We start from the raw sequence: 22,307 nt of genomic DNA on the forward strand, positions 1-22,307 counted from the left end.
TTGGTCAGGTAGAACCGGGGATCGAATCACCAACCTTTCGGTTTGTAGACAACCTACATGAACCACTGAGCCACTGCTCCACATATCTAGTGTGGAGACTAAATTGTAAAATTATAAAACTTTTGGTCTTCTGAGATCTAGCCTGATATTTAGTGCCTGTGCTCTGAAACATGATGGTGCACATATAGGGAAACGAAAATTCATGTCATCTGTCATCTCATTCCCCTTCTTCTCCCTAAAATTCCCATGTCCTCTAGTTCTGAACCAAGTGTGCCGCACAAAACCTGAGAAGTGAAGCCAAAGCATTTCCATCGCCCCCTGGTGGCTGGCTTCAGTATAAGTCATAAACCCCGCCCTCTCCATGTAATCAAAAGGGAAGCAACCAATACAAAAAATTCCAATTACAATTCATATAATTTTTTTCAAATATTTTTTTTGTCATTTTAGGTAGTTCTTGTCGCGCAGATGTATGTCCATTTGATGCTATAAAAACGAGGTGTAACGTCATGATTGATAGCTGTGCCTGCGAATGACGTAATCGGCAATAGGGCTGTTACATCGATATGGATTGATGCATTGATCAAACGTCTAACGATACGATGCATCGATGCCACACGTAAAAATATCGATATACGGTACCTTAAAGGTGCTCGAAGCGATGTCATGCATTTTTTAGGCCAAAACATTTTTTGTCACATACAGCAAACATCTCTTAACTATCCGCTAGCTGCCTGTCCCATGAACACACTGTAAAAAAACACGGTCTCTGTAGACACCCCAGGCTTTACAAACGGCAACAAAAACAAACTGTAGCAACCCACGCCACGAAACATAACAAACAGTGTTCCAGCCAATAACCGACAAGAAGGATTTGGGGGTGGGGTTTGGGGGGTTAGTGTGCGTACACATGAAGGGGGGTGTGGAGGAGAGAGAAGCATGAAGATGGAGGTTTGAATTATATTCCCTTTAAGTTTGATATGGCCGACACACGAAAAAAGATACGACGTTCCGATGAACAAACAGCAAAGAGGGAAAAGGATAAGAAGTCCAAAATTTACATCGGAGAAGCCTTCGAAAGGTGGCAAGAACTCCGCCGGCAGAAGGGCTTCCAATCCGACAACAAGGTAGCTCTGTTTTTCCTGGACATGTGGGTAAATCAATTTTTAGGACGTTCATGTTCGCCTAACCAACATAAGGATATAATTAGCCAGAACTATGCAGTCAGCCCTAACTTTGCGATCAATCTCTTTTGTAAATGATCAAGCAAATTGACATTAGGGCGACAGTTTGTGTGAATGATTGTTTTCACCCATTGTTTGTTATGAATTTAAATGTTCATTTATGGGCTATTGACAACTTTGACTAAATTTGTTTACGACGGAGCCATTGTTTATTCTCACTGGGAAACGCGAAGCTAAAGTTATCTTGTTATTATTGCGTCCTTGTATGGGCACAGAAGGGAGGGGGAGGAGACGGGATGAGGAGGAGGGAGGGTCTTCGTTTTGTTTGACAATACTTCGAACGTCAACAAGTGACGTCACCCGACATCACTTAGAGCACCTTTAATTTTGACTCTCTCCACATCCTCACTACGCACGTACGATCGTCCATCTACACATTTCTGCCAAAGCGCGCATTTTCATTTACTCACCATACTGTCTGCTGGTGAAATGGGCGCCTGACAAGATCGACTGAACCCTAAACACGTTTTGTCACAAAAGCCGTTTTTGGGATATTTTGGCTAGAGATGCACCGATTGATTGGCAGGTGACCGGAATTGGCCGATTTTCACGTGATCGGCCATGACCGGCGACCAGCCGGTCAGTCTGACATATGCCGATTTTATGCCGGTCAAATGCACTCTGGCGCCACAAGATTAACATCGCGCAACATCAGCATCACACATAAACACGGAACACACATATAGGAAACCTCGTGAGCAGCTCGTATTTTTTTTGGCGTGCATGTTAATCAATGAGGGCATTCAAACCGGGAGCAGGAGCGTCGCGTGATCAGCAGTGAAGTGGGGGTTTCGACGCAGAGTCTATTTTTGCTGCTGCTCACACTCAATTAAAGTGAAAGCACACTTTTGATGGAAAAAATAAATATGATTTCACACAAAAAGAGCCCAAATTGCACGGAATTTGCATTCCTGGTGTGTTTTAACAAGAACTGGAGTAGGCTATGTCAGAAAAGAAAATGAATTTTCTTTTTAAAATGAACAAATTTTTTTAGTGGGATATTGGATGTGAAAGAAGGAAATGGTTCTTCCATAACACTGCACTTAAGATGTGTGTGAATTTCCCACACCAGGAGTAATTTATAGGCTATAGTTCTATTTTATAGCGATTACTGCTCAAAAAATGTTTTATGCAAAATGTAAAATGTTCTACTAAAGAAAAGAGAGAAAATTTATATTTGTGTGTGCTGTAAAGTGGTTAGAAAAAATTAATCGGAATCGGCTAAAATCGGTATCGGCAGGTCAAACTCATTATAAAATCGGAAATCGGAATCGGCCTAGAAAATTGTAATCGGTGCATCTCTAATTTTGGCTGAATTTTTCTACAGTGGAAGGAAGTGGAGTCCAGCTTTTTTTACAGTCAATGTTCCGAATAAAATAAGAGAGAAGAAATACTTTGGATTCCAGATGATGTATTCAAAAGAGGTCAAAAGAACATGTGTAGCTGCAAAAAAGAGACACCACAGAGGAGTCTCTCCAGATCACCAGAAACATCATTAGCTAAAACCACTAATGGGCTCTTAACGCAACCCAGCCTAAGCATTCTGTTCGTCTCCCTAACACCCTCGCCATTAAAAAAAAACGGTCAGCCTACCCATGTGTATTATTCAGAGCGCTGTTCATTCACCTCCCATTCATTCTGCCTCACAATACCTCCTATCACTGCCCTGGACATTGCTAATTCATGGTGGTGACATTCATGTCTCTCAGAGTCATTCAGGGATCACCATGTCTGTCTTGGCCATTAAACCTGTGTGTCAATAGAAAGTGGGCTCTGTGGCAGAGCAAGAGGAAGCCCCTTCATCCGCCTGCAGAGCTCTCTGTTGTCTTGGCAAGTCAGGTGTTCACTGGCCCATGTGTAAGTAGGTTAATCCCTTCTCTCTATCTCACTCTTTCTGCTCCTGGAACCACTGCTCAAGAGAATAACCTCTTCTTGTTACATGAACTATTCTTAGAGCATCACAAATCTCAGATCCACAGAGGGTGAGAGATGCTGGCGTGACTTGTGGGATTTCTGGCTTTTGAGAATTAGGGAAGCACAACTGGCTGTTCCTGAGTCTTACGTTTCCTTCTCCAAAACGTCTAAGCGTGCAAATAATCTAGACTAATGCTTTTTTACGTCTGTGGATGAACTAAAAGAGCTTGATTCATTAGGATAAATTATTTAATAGTTTCACATTGTGAAATGAAAAAGTGAATTATGGCTTTGGAATATTATCCCAAATGACATACATAAACATTACAAAAATGAAACCCCTTTCAAGTAAAGGTTATGCAGATTCCCAAATCCCATTTGACTACCACTCTAGTCCATGCTCATCTATGAACATAATAACATACAGGCATCTAGGTCATGCGGACCATTAGCCCATCTGTCTCCACTTATGTTCCAGTGCATTTGTTGCCCTTTACTAATTAACCGAGGTTGATCTAATCACAGTTTCACTTGTATGAGGTGGTTTACAATGAATATCTGAACATATTCCCTGAATATATGTGTCAGATATATAATGACATTTATTGTTGATTTTAAAAAAGATTTATGAATGCGTATTTGTATGATAATTATGCACAAACATGCTCACTCCAAACCTGTAAATAAGACTTGAACAAAACATTATATGTATTGTATTGCTTATTTGTTTAAACTTGTATGCTTTGTAAAGCACTATATGAAGTAAACATAATAATAGCATAAAAGTAAATATTATTAATAATAACAACAACTATGACAATTGCATGACATGGCTGGTCATGTAATGCCAATATGGAAGCTACCATTAAGGGGCAACCGGCTCCATGTAGAATAAAACGGCTAAAACCGATAATTTCTCAAAAGTCCTGTTATTATTATCTTTATAGAAAAAAAGTATATATATTGAAGGCTGTAACGTTAATTTCATGACAAATAAAATTTGATCAAATTTCTATTGACTCATCAAGCTCCCAACATTCACTGCACATCCAAGGCTTCGATGACATCACAGAGTTCTTCAAGAGAATTGCGCCAACACTCCAAATTATGACCTTTACTCTTGTGTGCACATAATCAATAAAATGTATTAAATATTAAAACTGTATATTAAATCCAACAGACCTCTTCCAGCTTACATAAAATTCTAGATAAACAAAATTATTTTTTTATAAACGCATTAACTTACAATAGATTGATGAAACCAAAAGAACACAGATTTTCGTTGTTATTAAAAATAATATATCGTTTACATGCGCACAAAACAATAAAATAGCCTTAAAACAGCAGAAATTACGACTAAAAAGCATAAACGGAGACATCATGTTATCGAATAATTTAAAGTGTTACTGTTAACAATGGATATATTCAAATAAGACTGTTCATCAGCGCCGCATTCTGTGTAGCATTGTAAATCCATATCTACCGAAATGCATGCAACCCAGCGGGGACGAACCGGTGCTTCAAGCGAGAAAGAGAGTGTCAAGGAGAATTAAGAGGTTGCGGGACAGAAATGAGCGTCAAGTATGTTTAAAGTGGATCCTCCATTGGATTGGGCTCGTTCATGGACCGTTATTTGTGTCTTGCACAATAGTGCGAGTTGAGCCTCCCTCATTTACCAGTGACAGAGCGGCCTTACCTCTTCCAGAACATTGACCGTGTTCCGACAGCTCTGCAAGCGGGTGGTGAAGCTTGATGTCGTGGGGGAATTGTAATCCTCCGTCGTCTCCGAGAGAAACTCGGACACGGAGATCTGATCCGGCATCCTTGCAAACACAGTCGCCCAATAAAAATGGAGGGGAGAAAAATCACAATAGCACCATGAATTAGACAGGGGTGGTCAAAAACGGAGCGATGTCTCAGTTTGGGTAAGGTTGAATGGCAAGGCAATGCGTAAAATGAAAAGAAACGCTGCCAAATGTGTGGCAGACAGTGCTTTTTTCTTCACAGTGCAATTCCCGTCCCTAGAGAGGGTCGTTGTGTGTAATTTCCACGTCTTTCCTCTTCCCCTGTCTTAATTATCCACTTGCGTCTACATAAAACCGCTCAGGCTCCTCTCCTTGTTCTCCCAATGTAAGATACAAGATGCAGGTTTAAATGCCCTCATTCCACAATTTAGCTTTAAAATAGTATGATAATTTGAATATTTCCTTCAATTATTGTTGTTCCGGTTTTGGACGCGGTTTCATTCTGTTTTCCCTTTCTCTTTCCTCCGTTTTCCCCCCGTCCTGACGGTCTGAGCTCCCTGACACCAGCGCGTGCACGCACGCTCATCTCCTCCCACCATTGATGACGGGATAAACAAGAGGAGAAACTGCGCATGCGTCAAAAGCGTCACCTTTGCAGCTTTATAAAATACCTTCTTATCTTACTTTTTTTAAATCAAGAAGTCAAATCAAATGAATAAATAAATATGTATAGTTCGAATAATAATCATAATAATGAAGAATCAATAAAAAAACGCAAGAATAAATTATGAATTATTGGTAACGTGAATGAATTAGTAGGCTATGTTAATAAAAAAATAATCCAGAACTAAATTGTGCAAAAATAAAAAAGGGTCCAGTTAGGTCATTCATTTATGCATTAGGTTATATTTCTTATTATTCCATTCATAGATAATATAGCTATTGTAGTCTATCTAGTGAATTTTTTGCCCTATGCAGATATCTTAATTTATTCATGCATTAGGTTATATTTATTATTCCATTCATAGATCATAAATGTAATGTAGTCTATAAAGTGATTTTTTTCCCCCAATGCTGATATCTACTGAATATCCATAATTTATGGTTTAATGCACTGAAGCAAGAAATGTTTAAGATGCAGTGAAGGTCAAGTTAAATACAGAGTATGACAGTCATTTGTTTATTATGCTGTTATAATACAGCACAAGCATGTAATAGTTTGTCTCAAATATACACATTTTTACTTTGTAGGAACTTCAGCTGAGCACATAGGTACAAAGCTTTTTTAGTATATACCTCGCAGTTTCCTGCACTGCAATATTATTACAGATCATTTGTGATGAGAGGGGGCATCCAAAGAGGCTGGTGCCCAGGGCCTCACAGGACCACAATCTGTCCATGGGGGCATGAAACAGTTTAAGAGTTCAGGCAGTTCTTTGATTAAACTTAAAAATAGTTTGATAACTGTAAATTGAGGAGTGTTATAGATTGATGAGCAAATCTGGAGGCAGAATAAACTCACTAGAAGCACATAAGATGTGCGGATGGAATATTTAGGTATCACATAAAAAAGAGCAATGCATTTTCTACTCACCGACTCCATAAAGAATCCCTGGAGGAAAAACTTGATAAACGCGAGGATGAGGACCTCATCTCTGTAGTCACCTCAATAAAACAGCCTCAAATTGAGACATAAAAAATACATTAATATCAGTGAAAGGGGAACATGCCAACTACATCTGTTCCCTATTGGAAAATACAGCTTAAGCTATAGCTGGTTACTGGTCCAAACTGCTAGACCAATTTTGGGCCATCATCAAAACCAGCATCTTGAACTGGTCAATCTGGGGGTTTTTTTGGGGGGGGGGTAAACATGCTATTTGGTCAACCAGCTGCATTTTGCAAGACACAACTTCTCCAGTTTAAGCTGGATTTTCCAGAGAAGTAAACATTTCAATAGTTAAGTGCGATTCTCTTCTTTCCAAGGAAAAATACAATCCCTAAAAATAAGCCTCTCCTGAAGTTTCTGTTTGCTGCTGACATCACATTTGTCTAAACAAATTTTGCCACTCAGGGGAAAAAAAGCCACGCCTTATAACTTACCGAGGCAGCTGCTGTTTCACTCCGTATTAATAGATTAAAAAGTACTTTCAAAGCCGATTGTGCGTTGAGTTCCGTGTTTCCAAGTGGCAACATATTCACTGCATTGTGCTCAATCCGGCGCGAGGACATTACGGGCTGAAATCACATGCCGCTACAGTTACAATGAGCTGGAATGCACGCATTGATCTGCCCCATCTGGAGCTGCTGGACAGGAAGCGAAAATCAAGCATGTGGGCTGGAGGGGGCCGGAGGAGGGAATCCTGAACAGGACCACAACTAATGGCAGGAACTGGGAACGCTTAACTTTTAAATGGAAATCTGATACCGCTGGCGAAATAAACGCGTTATGCAGTATTAAATTCAGCCTCACTGTCAGAAATGACAAACTCGTTCTCTGAGAATGCTGATCAGCAATGATACTCACTCAAAGTATATTAAGGTCATCAGACACAATAATTTAAATTTAAAAAATGTTATGAAATTAAATCAATAGCCTAAAGAAATCAAGTTTGTTAAAAATTCATTTATAATTAAGGTCAACGTATTTGGAAAACAGCTACAATAATAGTAACTGCATGTCAAATTAAGTAAAATGTTCTTGGTTTTTTTTGTGCAAATATCTTTTAAATCAGGCAAAGGTAAAATCAGCATCCTCCATCTCCTTGAAGTTCAATATATATATATATATATATATATATATATATATATATATATATATATATATATATATATAATTTAATTAATATATTATACTATTATATGAATATATATGAATATATACATATTAAGAAGTTCATCATATATATTGGATATGCAGGACCTTCACAGAATATATAATATAGAAAAAAAATTTAAGTATTATTTTTTAAGTTTAATATTATAAAAAAATTAGAAGTATGAAATCTAGCAGTTCTATATTGAGAGTCTCTGGGTTGGTTAAAAGTCTGGATCTGTAAAGGTTGAAAATTGTTGCTCTTAAATGCATCGGTCATGTTTTTATAACAATGGATTGAATCATTTGGCCCATTGGTACACACTCTCATCCACATACTAAAAGTCCCCTAGTAAAACAGTAATAAATATCACTTTTTTGATGTATCTGAAAATGCACAATTAAGTACAAGAGGGGAAAAAGTGCATTTATTATGGAGGATCTGCAACAACGTTCTAAACAAGACTTGAGCCGCTCGTATAGTCCTCAGAGCTCCAGCAACTAGCTGAGGCAAACAAATATAAACAGGAGAACAGGGGATTTCATCTCCATTCCAAAGTCTTTAAACCCTAACATCCACCTCCAAGCAACTCTGATACTTTCGAAACTTATAAAAGCTCAACCGGCTTTGAACAAATTATTTTCAAGTTAAAATAAAAAGAACAAAAAACAGCCAACACAGATTTTAATAACACACCTATATAAGGGCAATAAAAATTGATGCGATTACCACACATGTAACACAGCTCCGTTAAAAGAAAAAACAACAAAGAAAGTTGTCCGATTGACTAAGTCTGTTGCATGGACGTGGTGATGGGGAGAGCTGTTGACCCCCATATTGTCTCTTGCCCTGTAAACATAGGGAGCAAGATTACTGCATGCTGTGAGCTCACAGCTACTGAACCCCCTCCCTGTTTTCTGGACGGGTATTACAAGGGGGCGTGTCCGGCACAGCCCCCTCTAAGAGGGGGTGGGACAGGTTAGTCTGAATCAGAGTCACTACTATCTTCTGATGATGAGCTGCTGGAGCCATCTGACCGGTCATCATCATCGTCGTCATCTTCATTCTGTGTATCATGCGTCAATGTTAGAAAAAATGAATACCGTCAATAACAATAGAGCAGATTTTCAAATAATGTAACAAAAGAAATATTAACCTCGTCATCTTCATCATCATCATCACTATCACTGCTGCCAGATGACTCATCGTCTTCATCCTCCGAGTCTGAAGTGTCTGTTTTGTCATCATCGTCATCGGAGTCCGACGTGTCCTGCTGGAAAGCAAGAGTCACATATCTTTCAAACAAGCAGCTATGCATGTGTATCACTGTATTTGATTGTGTACACACATACAAACACACACACCATCAGCACAAATCAACTAGCAAACTTTAAGATGATTAACACCCTAAAACACTTTATACTGAGTCCACAGCCTGTGTGGGTGAGTTGCCCAGAGAGAGCGGGCGTTACCTTGGCCCGGTACGCCATGGAACGCTTGCCCCCCCCAGGACCCACCGTCGCGGCTCTGGCACCTACCGCCTTAGCCTTGGTGACTCGGACTTTCGCCCCAGGACCTCGTGCTTTTGTCGTGCTTCGCCGTTTCTATGAGGGCAAAGAGAAGGTGGGGTAGGGGGGTGCAAGGACAGAGCAGCACAGGAAAAAAAACACGTTCAAACTTAAGCAATGATTATTAGGCCCACAGTACAGCCCTAAGGACATTATCCATTCAAGTCATGTTAGTTTGAGCCGAGAGACGTATGCGATTCTGAATAGACAGAAAGGAAATAATAAAGCCACATGTGGTGGCAGGGACAGAAATAGCCTCTATAAGCAAAATCACTCAACTAAATTAACCAGAGTGCCTCATCTTGCCATGCCGTGCAGAGGGTGCATAGAGAAGAGTAAATCACAGCTATATGAATGCTGTGTGAGAATTAACTCTAATATACAGAGTTTTGCATTATAAAGCACAGGTTACAGCTGCAAAAATGCGTAATTACTTACCGTAGTGGAGAACTCTTTATAAACTGCACGCTCCTGAGGGGACAGTGACTAGGGGAAAAAAGCAAAAACGAGAGGGAAATATGTCACTACAAATCTCCAAACTCACATTGTTCACACATTTATTTCTGTAATAAGGTTTATTACAAAAGGAAAAAAGGAATAGGAAAATTTAAAAAAAAGGAAAATCTTTTTAAAATCTAGTTTAAAAAACGTTTGCCAGTTTCTTGAAGGGTCAAAAACCCTAAACTAAATTTCCTGAGAATCTAAGCCGTTGCTGTGTTGTCGGTCTCCCCTCTTCCCTTCCGATCAGGAGCTTACATTGGTCAATGCACTATTGTAGCATTTTTCAAGACTGACTGGTGCTGAAACAAGGGGTTTCATGGCCCTTTAAAAGTGTACTCATGGTATTTATATTTATTCATAAATAACATATATGTTTTTGCAGATTCACACTACATTGTATTTTACCTGAATAATTTGCTTTGTTTTTCAAAAATTAAAAAGTAGGGAAGTTTTTGTTAAAATATAAAAACAATATAATAAGAATAACAGATAAAAAAAAGATTATGCCAAACTCCTTAAAGTTTTTATTCTAAATAATTTCATTTTCTTTTAACAAAGGCTCTTTTTCTATTGTTTTTTACTTTATGCCCCCCAAAAATGATCAAAATGAATTTTTATTTAGAAATTGAAAACATGCTCATAATGGTTGAGGTGTAATTAATTTTTAATGTATTTCTGAACTACTTAATATATAGGACAATAAATTAGCATCATGCCATTGACCCAATAATAAACAAAGTGTATTTGATCTGCAGAACTGGATGATTCAACAAACTTCTTACCTTTACCCAAGCCTCAAGCTCAGCTTTGTACTCTAGCTGTTGCTCCTCCACCTGTTTTTTATATTTGTCTTTCTGGCTCTGACTAAGCTTGTGCCATCGCTTGCCGATCTCCACCATGCGCTCCTTCAGGCTGAAGTGATTCAGCTCACCGTTAGTTAGGAGTTCCTGAGAGAACATTTGATACCCGCTCCTGAGGTTGGAAAAGAAAAGAAAAAAAGTTTTGGTAACACGTTATTTTACATGTACTTACTGTAGTAATAACAGTAAATTATGTAAGGTAATTAATCACATGCAACTAACCCTAAACTAAACCCTAACCCTAATTATATTGTAAGTGCATGTTGTTAATTCATATTACTCAGTAGTTAAATGTATAGTTACACTGTAACAAGGACACCTTTAAACAAAATGTAACCTAAACGTTTTTTCACAAAAAGGAAAGTCTCTCTGGAAGAAACAAGCTAAAAACGTGACACTTACACCGGGGGCTTCTTAGGCTCGCCATCAAATTTTGGCTTTCTTTGTCCCTGTCCTGACAGAACTGTTCTCATCTCTAAAAGATCCCTCTACAGAATAAAAAAACAAGAAACATGAGCAAAGAGACTTTCTATTGATCCTAAACACAAAGACAAGACATAATCTATGTTAAAATGCTTATGAAAACAGATGAGCAGGCTGATAAACCACTGCAAATATATATATATATATATGTATATATACACACACACATACACACAAAGGTTAACACATCAAGATGCCATGTTCATTAGAATATGGTAGAATAAGTGACAGAACACTAAGATGATGACATTTAAACATCACTGCAATGAGGTTTAGTCACACTCATCAAACAAAAGTGCAAGTTCCACCAACTTCAGCTGGAAACAGCACAAACTAAGCATATACACACTGAGATACAAGTGCATCCATTGCAGACCCATCCACCTCTACACTGGGGAGGAGGAAAGTTAGGGGTGACCAACATTTTGACATTTCTTCAGCAAATGTGAGAAGACAGTGGTCAAAACGTCTGGTCACTGACCACGGTCCGGTACTGAACCTCGTATCGCTTCTGGTCCTCTGCAGCCTTCTTGATCCAAGGAATCTTCTCCTTCTTTTCCATGGCCTTCCAAGCAGCCTCCATTGCATTCTGGGCTTTCTTCCGGTCATTCTGTGAAGAGCAGCAGTTTAAGTTTATGGTTTCTAGAAAAGAATGTAATGGTAGCTCAAGTACTTTGGAAAAGCTGTGCAAAGCAAGCCAATCCTTACGGATATGCTTAATATGTGAAGCGTTTTAGACCAATGAGATTTTGCATGATGTCACAGAAATGTTTAAAACAAATTTAGCTTTCTGTGATTCAGTAAGAGGCCTCTTCCTAACTTATGGAAATCATTCATGTTGCTCTTACTCTGTACTTAGCCAGATAGTCTCCTATCACGCTCTGCTGCCACATCTCCTCTGGAGTCTTCGGTGTTTCAGGAAGCCGTGTTTTCTTATTCTTATTGTCTCGCTTCTCTTTTGAAAGGCCATGCCCCCATTGATCCAGCTCAGGGTCACGACACCGTTCCTACGGCACAACAAGAAGAAACTACTGATCCAGACAGCATACCAAAAGAGCATAACAGCATGCATGTATATAAACAAGGACGTCTTGCACATGCCCACCTTCACACATGGGGGCTTGGCCCTCAGGGGGCTGCCTGCACCCCCTATGCTCAGCTTGCCTCCCAGCTTCTCCTCTCCACACACACGCTCCCTCTCCTCTTCTGGGAGACTCTGCAGAGAGACGGCGTTTAAGACAAAGTGTCAAAATAAGCAGAGCCTCCCTTGATCAAGAATTCAACAGTATCAGTTTTAACAGTATGAATTTGTGGTGCCTTGTACTTACCTCAATAAACCTCTGAAGGTCGATCTCATACTGTTTCTTTTTCTGATGAGACAGATAAACATTGTAATTTTTAGTTATAGCTGAGCCAGTGTTAATGTAACAACTGTGTTATTAAGATTTATATTTATTATTAACCATGCCTGCTTTGACAGTTATGTCAATTCAGAATAATTTTTTTTAAGTTAGTTTTCAGTTAACACTGTTTTTTTTTAAAGAAATTATATTTTTATTCAGCAAGAATGTATTAAATTGATAAAATGTTACAGTAAAGAAATGTGTTTTGATACAAAAGATTTATATTTCAGATAAATTCTAAAACTTTCTGTTCAAATAATACTGAAAAAGTTGCATCACTATATCCACAAAAATATTAAGCAGCACAAAATGAAAAATAAATGTTTCTTGAGCACCCAAACAGCATATTAGATTTCTGAAGGATCATGTGACACTGAAGACTAGTAATACCTATTTAATATTCAGCTTTGCCATCAAAGGAATAAATTACATTTTAAAATATATTAAAATAGGAAACAGTTCTTTTAAATTGTAATAATATTTAAATATAATACTTGTTTACTGTTTTTTGATAAAATACATGTAGCCTTGATGAGCATAAGTCTACCATTTTGGCCATCAGCCACCCCAAAAAGGGGTCAGCCAATGATCAACCACAGAAACCTTTTAGGATAACTAATATTTGATACTGACTTTTAATATTTTCTCTTTTGCTTTAAACAACCGAGAGTAGATGGGTCTACAAGACCTGTTCACATCGTTTCTGGAACATGTCCTTCTCTTTCTGGGTCATCATCTTCCACTGCTTACTGCATAGCACCATTCGCTCCGTGCTTGGCACGTCCTTCATGTTTACCATTAGTTCAGCACAGTACAGCGAATAGCCATTTCTGCAGAACAAAACCATAAAAATATACTTTAAAAAACTGCATATATATGATAAATACTGCAAATTTATAGCCAAGAACCACTAGTTGAATTCAAAACGGTCAACATTATTTCTAAGAGCAGCATATCTTGGTAAGATAAGTCAGCATAAGCCAAGCAAAACATCTAAATTAAGAGATTCCTGAGAAAACCAAATGTTACTTAGCAGTTTAAAACATACGGTGGTGGTTTGGTTGGCCGGCCATCAAACTTGTCCTTGAGCTGCCGTTCAGCCTTGGTTAAAACAGACTTGACGTGCTCATCAGAGTTTGCATCTGGATGAGCTTCAAAATATACTCTCATGCTTTCCTGTATGAGGAAGTAATATTTCACAAAGTTTACAATGTAATTTATCCCTCTAATCAACAAAGACTTAATCACCTTAGCCTCAGTAAGAACACAAAGCCATACCTCGTAGTGTTTCTGCAGCTCTAGAGCTTTGCTTATCCATTTCAGCCTCTTTTTGTCTGGTAATTGGGACCACTGTCTACGTAATATTTCCTTCAGCTCCTTCTGGCTTACCTATAAGTATCAAAAATGAAAAAATGAGTGTAGGTCTATCCATAAACAGTTGAATATGATGAAATGCGTTCAAAAATAAGTAAAAACACATAGACTGAATTTTATATAAATACGTCATAAGCTGGACTTTGATTCAGTTACTCTAACTCTTTGTACTTGAGTTGCTATACCAAGACTATATGACCACTAGGGCCTTTTTCCCGCCAAATTTTGTTACCTCTGGGTGAATTTTCATGTAGGCTTTCTTCTCATGGTTGTACCATAGCTGCTGCGGGGTCTTGGGCTTCTCTGGGAGGTCTGACTTCTTTCTCTCCTCTATTAAATCTGGATGGTCCTCCCTAAAAACAATAGAAGCTTCACACTGAATCACCGGTACAAAAAACTGACATACTTGTGTTTGGTATTTTTGTGCTGTGGAACTTGGACACTAACTTGAATCGTGCCATGTTCTTCTCAAAAGATTCTTTCTCTCTCTGGAATTCTTGAATGTACTTGAGCTGACAAAAGTTATAGTGCAAATGTAAAAGCAAAACAAATGACCTTCAAAAGTAATATTTAAAAGAACTTTATGAGGAAGAACAGTTCAAATCTTTGAAAAGAATGAAATTCTACAAACACCAGCACCTTCACATACTGTATTGTAGAACAGTAAATACCGAAGCACTGGACTTTTTTTAAATGAACAACAAGGTTAAAATGTATGGGAATGTACAAAAGAATGTTTATATTAACATTAGGTTACCATTTCTGTTACATTTTTCACTACTGTAAATCTTTTGCAATCTTTTTGCCATTTAAAATGTTCTGCAGTGAGATTTTTTCTAAAATAAAAATATTATCAATTGGTGTGAAATTATAAAAGTGTTCTTTGAGTATTATTTACATCATATTTTAGTATTTATTGATATTTAGAATTAGCTTTCATTTTAAATTTTTTTCTCTAGCTTTAATTAAAAAAACTGTAATTTTAGTTTTTCAACTTATTTATTTCAGATAGTTACAAGGCAGTATTTCTCTTTTTTATTTTTACTTTTTTTTATTAGTAAATTATTATTATTATTTTTTAATTAAATTAAGTTTAAGCTATTCATCTAATTTATTTATACTTTAATAAAGTTCATCTTTACTGCAATTACCAAAACCTATTTGTAATGGTTTTAATTAGTTTTACATAAAATCTTTATATAACATCACTGAGTTAGCATGCATAATAATTAGAAAAGAATGATGAAAAAAGTTTTCAAAGTGAAATAGTCAGAAGTTTCAAGTAAAGCATGTCACACTGAAGGACAACTAAACTTCCCAAAAGTATTTCATGTCAACTACCCACCAAAACTAACCTTTTTCTTTTCAGGAAGCTCTTTGTATTTTTTGGACAGAATCTTGGTGAGATCCAAGTTGCTCATCTCGGGGTGGATTTTTGCATACTTGGCTCGCTTCTCCATAAAGAAGCGAAAGTAGGGAGTAAGGGGTTTCTTTGGGAAGTCTGGATGTGTCTAAACAGAGTTAAATGCATAAACACTATGAAAATGCTCTATTCATTTACACAACACATCAGGGTAAAACATGACATTCGATTAGGATAAAAGAGATTTTCAAGAACTTTTGATATCTTCACATTCTCACCTTCAATTTCTTCCCCTTATAAGGGTTCTTCACATATTCAATAGCATCAACAATGAGCTCTGTCATCGTTCTGTATTTACGTACCTAGGGTGGGAAAATTATTAAATCTACTCTGCAAATAATAATTTGAATGTTCTGCTTATTATTGTGCCAGCAAAGTTCAAAGTAAAATCATTTTTACATGGACAATCTAAACAGAATGTCTTTCGCATAAACACCTATCAGTGCTATTTGGAAAACAGGCACATTATTGCTTTAGCTCACTGGAATTTGGCTCACCTCTGTGGAAACTTTCTGCCATTTCTGCTTACACATGTCTCCAGTGAAAGCCCCAAACCCCACCTTCTCCCAGTCAAAATGAGACTCTGTGGTTTTATACTTCATTGTGTCTCCATCAGGTAACAGACTGCGTATCCTCTCCAGCAGGGTCATGCAGTCCTCTTTGCTCCATGTATCTGCATCTAACAAAAACCAATACCAAAGCACGGAGTATGTTGAATGATCAAAAACAAAGGGTGTTTTTTTAATGCTGACAAAAGCAGTGTAATTGTTGTGTGTCTGTGTGAGTATGTCCTTTACTGACAGCGTGCGAGCGTACTTGACTCAATTTTGATTCGTCCTGTCTGGGTGCCAGACACACTGGTGCTGCCATTCATGATGACAGAATTCACCAATCTCCACCTTGACACAGATAGATAGATAGATGGATGGATGGATGGATGGATGGATGGATGGATGGATGGATGGATGGATGGATGGATGGATGGATGGATGGATGGATGGATGGATGGATGGATGGATGGATGGATGGATGGATGGATGGATGGATGGATAGATAGATAGATAGATAGATAGATAGGACAATTCTAAGTTAGAATGTAAATATGGGCTACTGAATGTGGCAAACCTTTTCAACATTATTCATTTAAACTAGCACTTATCCAGTAGTGACATTCATACTAGTGCTTATTCCTTTGCAACTAGTCACTATTGCAATATCTAATAAACATATTTATTAGATAATATTATATTGTATATAATTAGTACTTTTTTTTAGATATTAATACAAGTCCCTTGAACTGTTACTAGTAGTATTTTCTTTCTTGTTAGCAACAACTACTTTTTAACTTTTCATATGTAATAACTATTCAAAATTAGTTTAATTAAAATTTTTACTTGTAAGATTTCAAATGTTACTAGCAACAATTGGAATACACATTCTAATAAACATGTAGCAGTGTTTATGCAATTAGTGTTAGGAGAACTGGTAGAGATACTGATAACTATCTGAATTGTTACAAGTAATGTTACAAGTAACTAAAGAATAAGCACTAGAACCACATGAATAGTCAATTGTAAAATAAATACTAGTCGGAAGAGAATAGCTAGTATTTATGGAAGCTTGTTTCCGCCAGAGAATAAAAAATTTAAAAAAGGTAATTGTGACTTTTTTCACAATTGCGAGTTTACATCTCGCAATTCTGACTTTTTATCAGAATTGCGTGATATAAAGTCAAAATTGAGAGTTATAAAGTCAGAATTGCGTGATATAAAATCGCAATTGCGTGTTATTAAGTTAGAATTGGAAGATATAAAGTCAGAATTGCATGATATAAAGTCGCAATACTATTGTGTGTTATAGGCTAAAGTCAGATTAGCAAGATATAAACCTCGCAATTGCGAGAAAAAAGTCAGAATTGCAAGTTTGATCGCAATTCTGACTTTTTTATCTCGCAATTCTGACTTTATTTCTCAGAAATGCAGGATCAAAAGTAACAATTGCGAGAACTGTAAACTCGCAATTGTCAAATAAAAAGTCACAATTATATTTTAAAATGTTTTATTCTGTGGCAGAAACATGCTTCCATATATATCTGTACCCCGGATCTTTATACAATTCAAAAGTAAAATATGTAATATGTTACCAGTAACTATGGAATAGTTACTTGTCATCATTGAGTGTCTAATAACAAAGAAATAAGTACTAGAAATTAATAACACACTAATTGAATAAAATAACAGGAGTAAGTACATAAATACTAGTATCTAAAGAACAGGTTCTAGTGAAATTGAAAATGAATTATACTAGTCACTGCTGTATTGATATAGCAATTAACTACAGTAAACATAAAAGTAACAGATGCTAGTTAGTTAAGGAATAAATGTTTAAAAAAGTTTGCCATATTAATGGAAATAAGCAAATCAATAAAACAGTCTGTACAGAGCACTGTTACTTTAGTATTATTTGTATAGTATTAGTATTAATATTTTGAAGTAGCTTTTATTTTATATTTTCAGTTTTAGTAATTTTGTTATTTGCATTTGAATGTATTAGTTGTTGTTTTTTAGAATATATATAGAGTTAATATAATAATAGTTAATAATTGTGGTTTAGCTAGTGGTTGGCTTTTTTTAGGTCTCTAACATTTATATTTGAAACGGTTTTGAATCAGAAGAATCAGAATCAGAAAGAGCTTTATTGCCAAGTGTGGTTGCACACACAAGGAATTTGTTTTGGTACTGTGGCTTCCAGTGGACATATACAAATACAAATACAACAAGAAACATAATACTACAAATTATAAGAATAAAAAATAAAAATAAAAATATATGAGAATAAAAGTATCACAGTTGGGTTTAGTCAGAATAGACATTTTCAGATTTACAGATTATGAACATATTTATAGTGTTTTGAATATTATAAATAAATAAATCTACATATAAGTATCACCCGAGTTGTAGGGTATTGCACTAAACAGTGGGAGTATTGCACTTAAGGCATATGCCTTGGGAGGGGTGTGAACTGTTCAGGAGGGAAATGGCCTGTGGGAAGAAACTGTTCCTGTGCCGAGATGTTCTTCTTTTGGCCATTTTAGTTAACAAAAACAACACTGGCACATAGGAATGAAAGGGAATGTACAATTAATGTGTTAAACAACTGATTAGATTTTGTTATTATTATGTAAATGGTTGTCTAATTGTGAACGATTAATGAAATGTACTGGATGTCATCACCATCACGGTCACCCAGAGGAACATCATGTGCCCATGCCCCGCCTCTGGAGCACCTCGACACGGATGCGTCATCACGCCGTGGCCATACCAGTGAGTGCACCAGCGGCGGCGAGTGTCGAGAAACCATGACGGGATCGCATATTTCCAACGCCTATACATGACCAAGCAGCGATTTTCATCTTGGTTCACTTAGAGCGACCGGCTAAACCAGGAAGGACCGACAACTATCCGGGATTCCTGCACGATTCATGCCACGGTTTGAGGATGCGAGAGAAAAGTATGTAGCCTAACGTTACTTGATGTCGGGGGTCATCTTAGCAAGGAACGGCAGGAAAGACTTTCCTTTGGGATTATGTAACCACGAGCAACGAAACGAGACGACGAACACAACCCTTGCTCGAGCGCATCAGTGTCTGCGGAAGTCTCGGTCTCTCCTCCCGTTCTCCGCGAGCGCTCACTGTTTACATTCTGCCAGTGCAGCACTTCCATAGGCGAGTACTTCACTAAACGCATAAAGACAGTACATACATTTTATTTTCTGACTTACGGATCATATTACATACAATTCAACACTTAATGTTTGCTTCAGCATCTATTTAAACGTTTAACTGAGTTTATATTATCTTCTCGTGTAATTCGTGTTTATTTGAAATGTAATGACAACGAACAAACTTTAAGTCCAGTGTTTCACTGTCATTCGTTACTTGCATGTTTAAATATTGCGTGATATAACGTGATATTACAATTCTTATGTTGAGGAAAGGCTCGCATGTATACTTTTACTTTACCAGTATCAAAATATTTCCTGTCTTGTATTATATGCCATGTTATATATCATGTAGTTTATCGCAAAATCACCGAGAAGTGTCACTTGATCAAGTGCATCAATGCACCTCGCACGTGCCCGCGTTCCTCTCGAGCTGTCTCGCTGCGTGCTCGCACGAGGTGTCGGTTTCCCGGTTACAGTGTCATCCCCGCCCGCGCGCAAGGTCAACTGAGCCAAAAAGGCTAAAAACGCAAAAATTGTATTCTTTCTGCAATGTTCGAGTCTTTCTATGAACAATAAACCTCAATAGTCTTGTTATGTTCAAGAAGTAGTGCACTAATCACTTATTCTGACCAAAAGTATTACAAAACTGTCAACAAATACATTGAGTTTTATTAAAAGTACGGTCAATAACAAAGTTTCCGCCTACTTACTTTAATAATTCGTGTGAAGCTCACTATAACTGAATAAATGAATGAGTGTAGAATACGTTTCCTGTAGTGTCACTGTCACCGATCGTTAGTCTGTTTGCAACCCCGGTAATGGCGTCTTTATTCCGGCAGGAGTCCCCACGCAGCTTCCGCTGGCACGAACGCCTCAGCTAGCGCGCGAGCTACTGGGGAAAGTACGACGAATAGCGCTTACGCCGATTAAAAATACGAATCGATGTTTTTATATACGCATATCAGTTGCATCCTTACTGAAAATTCAGGTGTATTTGCGTGCAGATTTTGTTTTGTTTTTTGCAGGGATTGTGACAATTTCATAGAATGCATTATTTCACTATAAAAATCAATTTTGTCATGAATAAATTCTTAAATGTTTCATTCTGGTCACATATTAAATATCAGTTGAATAATACATTGTTTCTACGAATCAGAATTAAAAATAGAGGTATGAGCGGGCGCTTGTGCCTTCTCTCGCCCCAGAGCTCTCACTGCAGAGCCGCCATGAATGTTACAAAGACTCGGGGACGAGCAAATTGAAAACCGTTCCAAACGGGCTCAAAAATGATCAAATCTCTTACCTTTTTCAATATTCCGGCACGGATTTGCTTTTTAATTAGCGATGTATTCGTGTTAAACGATTTTATTGAATTTAAGTATCTGTTTTTTAGCCGTAAACCCCGGGGAGTCAGGTCGAAACGAATCCGACAAAAGGAGCGTCTGGTTCGGTATGAAACTCCGCCCAGCGCCGCAGGGGGAGGAACTCCGAGGGAAAACATGCGAGAGAAAAAAGGCGGAGGCTAAAAAACTTTAAAATAATATTTATTTTTAACATTGAAACATTTCTAAATTGTATTAATAAAATGTTTATGTATTTTTCAATATTTTAAAACTCAACTTTCTCAAGCTTTAAACTCGCAAAACCAAAGTAGTAATCTAACGTACATGTGCATCTAATAACCATAAACTACGTTAATATTAGCTCACAATTGCTATAGAGCTCTCTTTTGATGGCTGGGCATTTAACAGGACAAAATATCTGCTGGTTGCCATGTAAAAAAGGACTCTTTGCCAACCATCCAACTACAAGTGCGAAACCGATTAGTTTGGGTGCCCACTGTCATTCAGTCTGCTGCCGCGGAGACTCGCATGGCCTCCGCGCTCCAGAAATCTCGTCTCTGCAGCCCAAAAACAGTCGGTTCTAATTAGTGTGATGAATTTATCTTCATATGTTTGCAGATAGGCTGGTGCCTGCTTGTGCTTATAGTTCCCATCGTTTGAATCACTGTCACAGTCGGCCACCGATTTCCCTCAGCCTTTGTAAAAGTGCCATTGACTGTATCTTCTCGCTCTCTCATGCGCTCTGATTGTACACAATCGTCACGAGATTTCTTATGTGAAACTGACCAATGGCACGAGGAAAGGAGGAGACAGCTGTGACTGACTCAACCCCTTCAGTTTGACCAAGACTGAAAGAGATGCTTCACACAGATCAAGTCTATCATTCATGGATTACTATGATTAGTATTTATTTATGCAGCATTTTGTCACATGTCAGTGTGATAGGTACTGAGCTGAACAGGCATGAACAGTGAGTTATCCAAGATTTGTGTACGTGGTCATTTCTAAATTTTCTCAGTATTCCCACAGTCATGGTTTTTCAGATATTAAAAGAAAAATCCTAATTAATGTATTTAAAAAATTAAAATGAATTAAAAAGTCATGGAACAATGTATGCAAGAAAATCATGCAAAGTGACTATAATATTTGAGGCTCACCTCATGTTTATGGAAACTGTTTGTTTAGGTCATTGTATTTGAGAATTGCAGTGTTTTCCGTCCATTACAGAAAAAAAAATGTGGGTGTTGGTCAGTTGTGAGTCAGTTTTTTCATACATTTCCATAAAGTAAGTTAATTGAATGTTTAAAAAAAATCCCTGAAAATGTTATCAAATGTTAATTATAATGCTGCAGAAGTGTGTGAGTCAAAGTGTAGTATGTTTGGGCCATGTACTCTTGGTTTCTCTGCATTTTTCTGAGCTTACAGACATCTTGTTGCTACCAGCATTGAGTGCCCATGAGATGGCAGCATAGGTGCATTAATAGAGTGAACAGCCATTGATCATATAGCACTGATCATCATTATCACTACAATACATGGATTGCAAAGTTTTTCACTTCATATCTAGCACATATGACTACATTGTGTATTCTTGTCAATTTGTCTCGCTTCAGGTTACACTGAGTTGTAAAATAGCATTCTAGCATAGTACAGAGAACATAAATGTTGCACTCGATAGAGGATATGTGGAGAGTTTAGTGACGTCATTGGCTGATATATTCGGTTGTTTTAAACATTAATTGAGACAATATTGTAATGGTATTACTATTTAAAATGCACTAATTTTAGTCAATATAACAGAAAACATTTTAGCACTTCAGCAATATACAAACAACACAAAAAATTAAAATAAATCATTAATAAATAAAATGTTTTTATCAATAATAAATACAAAAAATAAGACAAAAAGTCTT

The 22,307-nt window shown here is 37.3% G+C and overlaps 2 protein-coding genes across 10 annotated transcripts in view; both read right to left on the reverse strand.

Annotated features, from left to right (window-relative positions):
* The window catches only part of asap1a (ArfGAP with SH3 domain, ankyrin repeat and PH domain 1a), a 60,884-nt gene extending 53,668 nt beyond the window's left edge, over window positions 1–7,216 (reverse strand). For both annotated transcript variants that reach the window (XM_077230840.1, XM_077230832.1), the window contains exons 1-3: window positions 7,004–7,216; window positions 6,495–6,579; window positions 4,852–4,978 (exon numbers count right to left, since the gene is read on the reverse strand). In XM_077230840.1, coding sequence (XP_077086955.1) covers window positions 4,852–4,978; window positions 6,495–6,553 — 186 coding nt within the window. In that variant the 5' untranslated portion in view covers window positions 6,554–6,579; window positions 7,004–7,216. The remainder of the gene's footprint in view (window positions 1–4,851; window positions 4,979–6,494; window positions 6,580–7,003) is intronic.
* A 905-nt stretch (window positions 7,217–8,121) lies between these two features.
* ubtfl (upstream binding transcription factor, like) lies at window positions 8,122–20,523 on the reverse strand. Of its 8 annotated transcripts, none has more exons than XM_077230582.1 (20): window positions 20,355–20,523; window positions 16,145–16,227; window positions 15,826–16,007; window positions 15,547–15,630; window positions 15,261–15,416; window positions 14,353–14,417; window positions 14,138–14,258; window positions 13,810–13,920; window positions 13,580–13,707; window positions 13,220–13,361; window positions 12,457–12,498; window positions 12,234–12,344; window positions 11,977–12,135; window positions 11,628–11,738; window positions 11,048–11,133; window positions 10,568–10,757; window positions 9,723–9,770; window positions 9,255–9,320; window positions 8,873–8,989; window positions 8,122–8,782 (listed from the first exon to the last, which is right to left on the reverse strand). In XM_077230582.1, the coding sequence occupies exons 2-20, from the start codon at window positions 16,200–16,202 to the stop codon at window positions 8,696–8,698; spliced, it is 2,064 nt and encodes a 687-aa protein (XP_077086697.1). In that variant the 5' UTR covers window positions 16,203–16,227; window positions 20,355–20,523; the 3' UTR covers window positions 8,122–8,695. The 8 variants fall into 8 exon arrangements, with proteins under 8 accessions (XP_077086697.1, XP_077086677.1, XP_077086704.1 ...); XM_077230562.1 differs by having other exon boundaries at window positions 9,189–9,320; window positions 20,355–20,520; XM_077230589.1 differs by having other exon boundaries at window positions 8,873–8,986; window positions 20,355–20,505.
* Between the last annotated feature and the right edge of the window lie 1,784 nt (window positions 20,524–22,307).

This window comes from Siphateles boraxobius, unplaced genomic scaffold, assembly GCF_051911475.1.
Source record: "Siphateles boraxobius isolate OS27281-9 unplaced genomic scaffold, OSU_SipBor_1 1, whole genome shotgun sequence".
In the NCBI taxonomy this organism is placed as follows: domain Eukaryota; kingdom Metazoa; phylum Chordata; class Actinopteri; order Cypriniformes; family Leuciscidae; genus Siphateles; species Siphateles boraxobius.

Excerpts from the sequence above, each read along its gene's own strand:
- ubtfl (XM_077230553.1), bottom strand. The coding sequence starts at position 16,202 with ATGAATGGCAGCACCAGTGTGTCTGGCACCCAGACAGGACGAATCAAA. Across the intron at positions 15,631-15,825 it reads GGCAGAAAGTTTCCACAGAG|GTACGTAAATACAGAACGAT; the intron begins GTGAGCCAAATT and ends TTCCCACCCTAG. Across the intron at positions 11,134-11,609 it reads AGGTTCAGTACCGGACCGTG|AGGGATCTTTTAGAGATGAG; the intron begins GTCAGTGACCAG and ends TTTATTCTGTAG.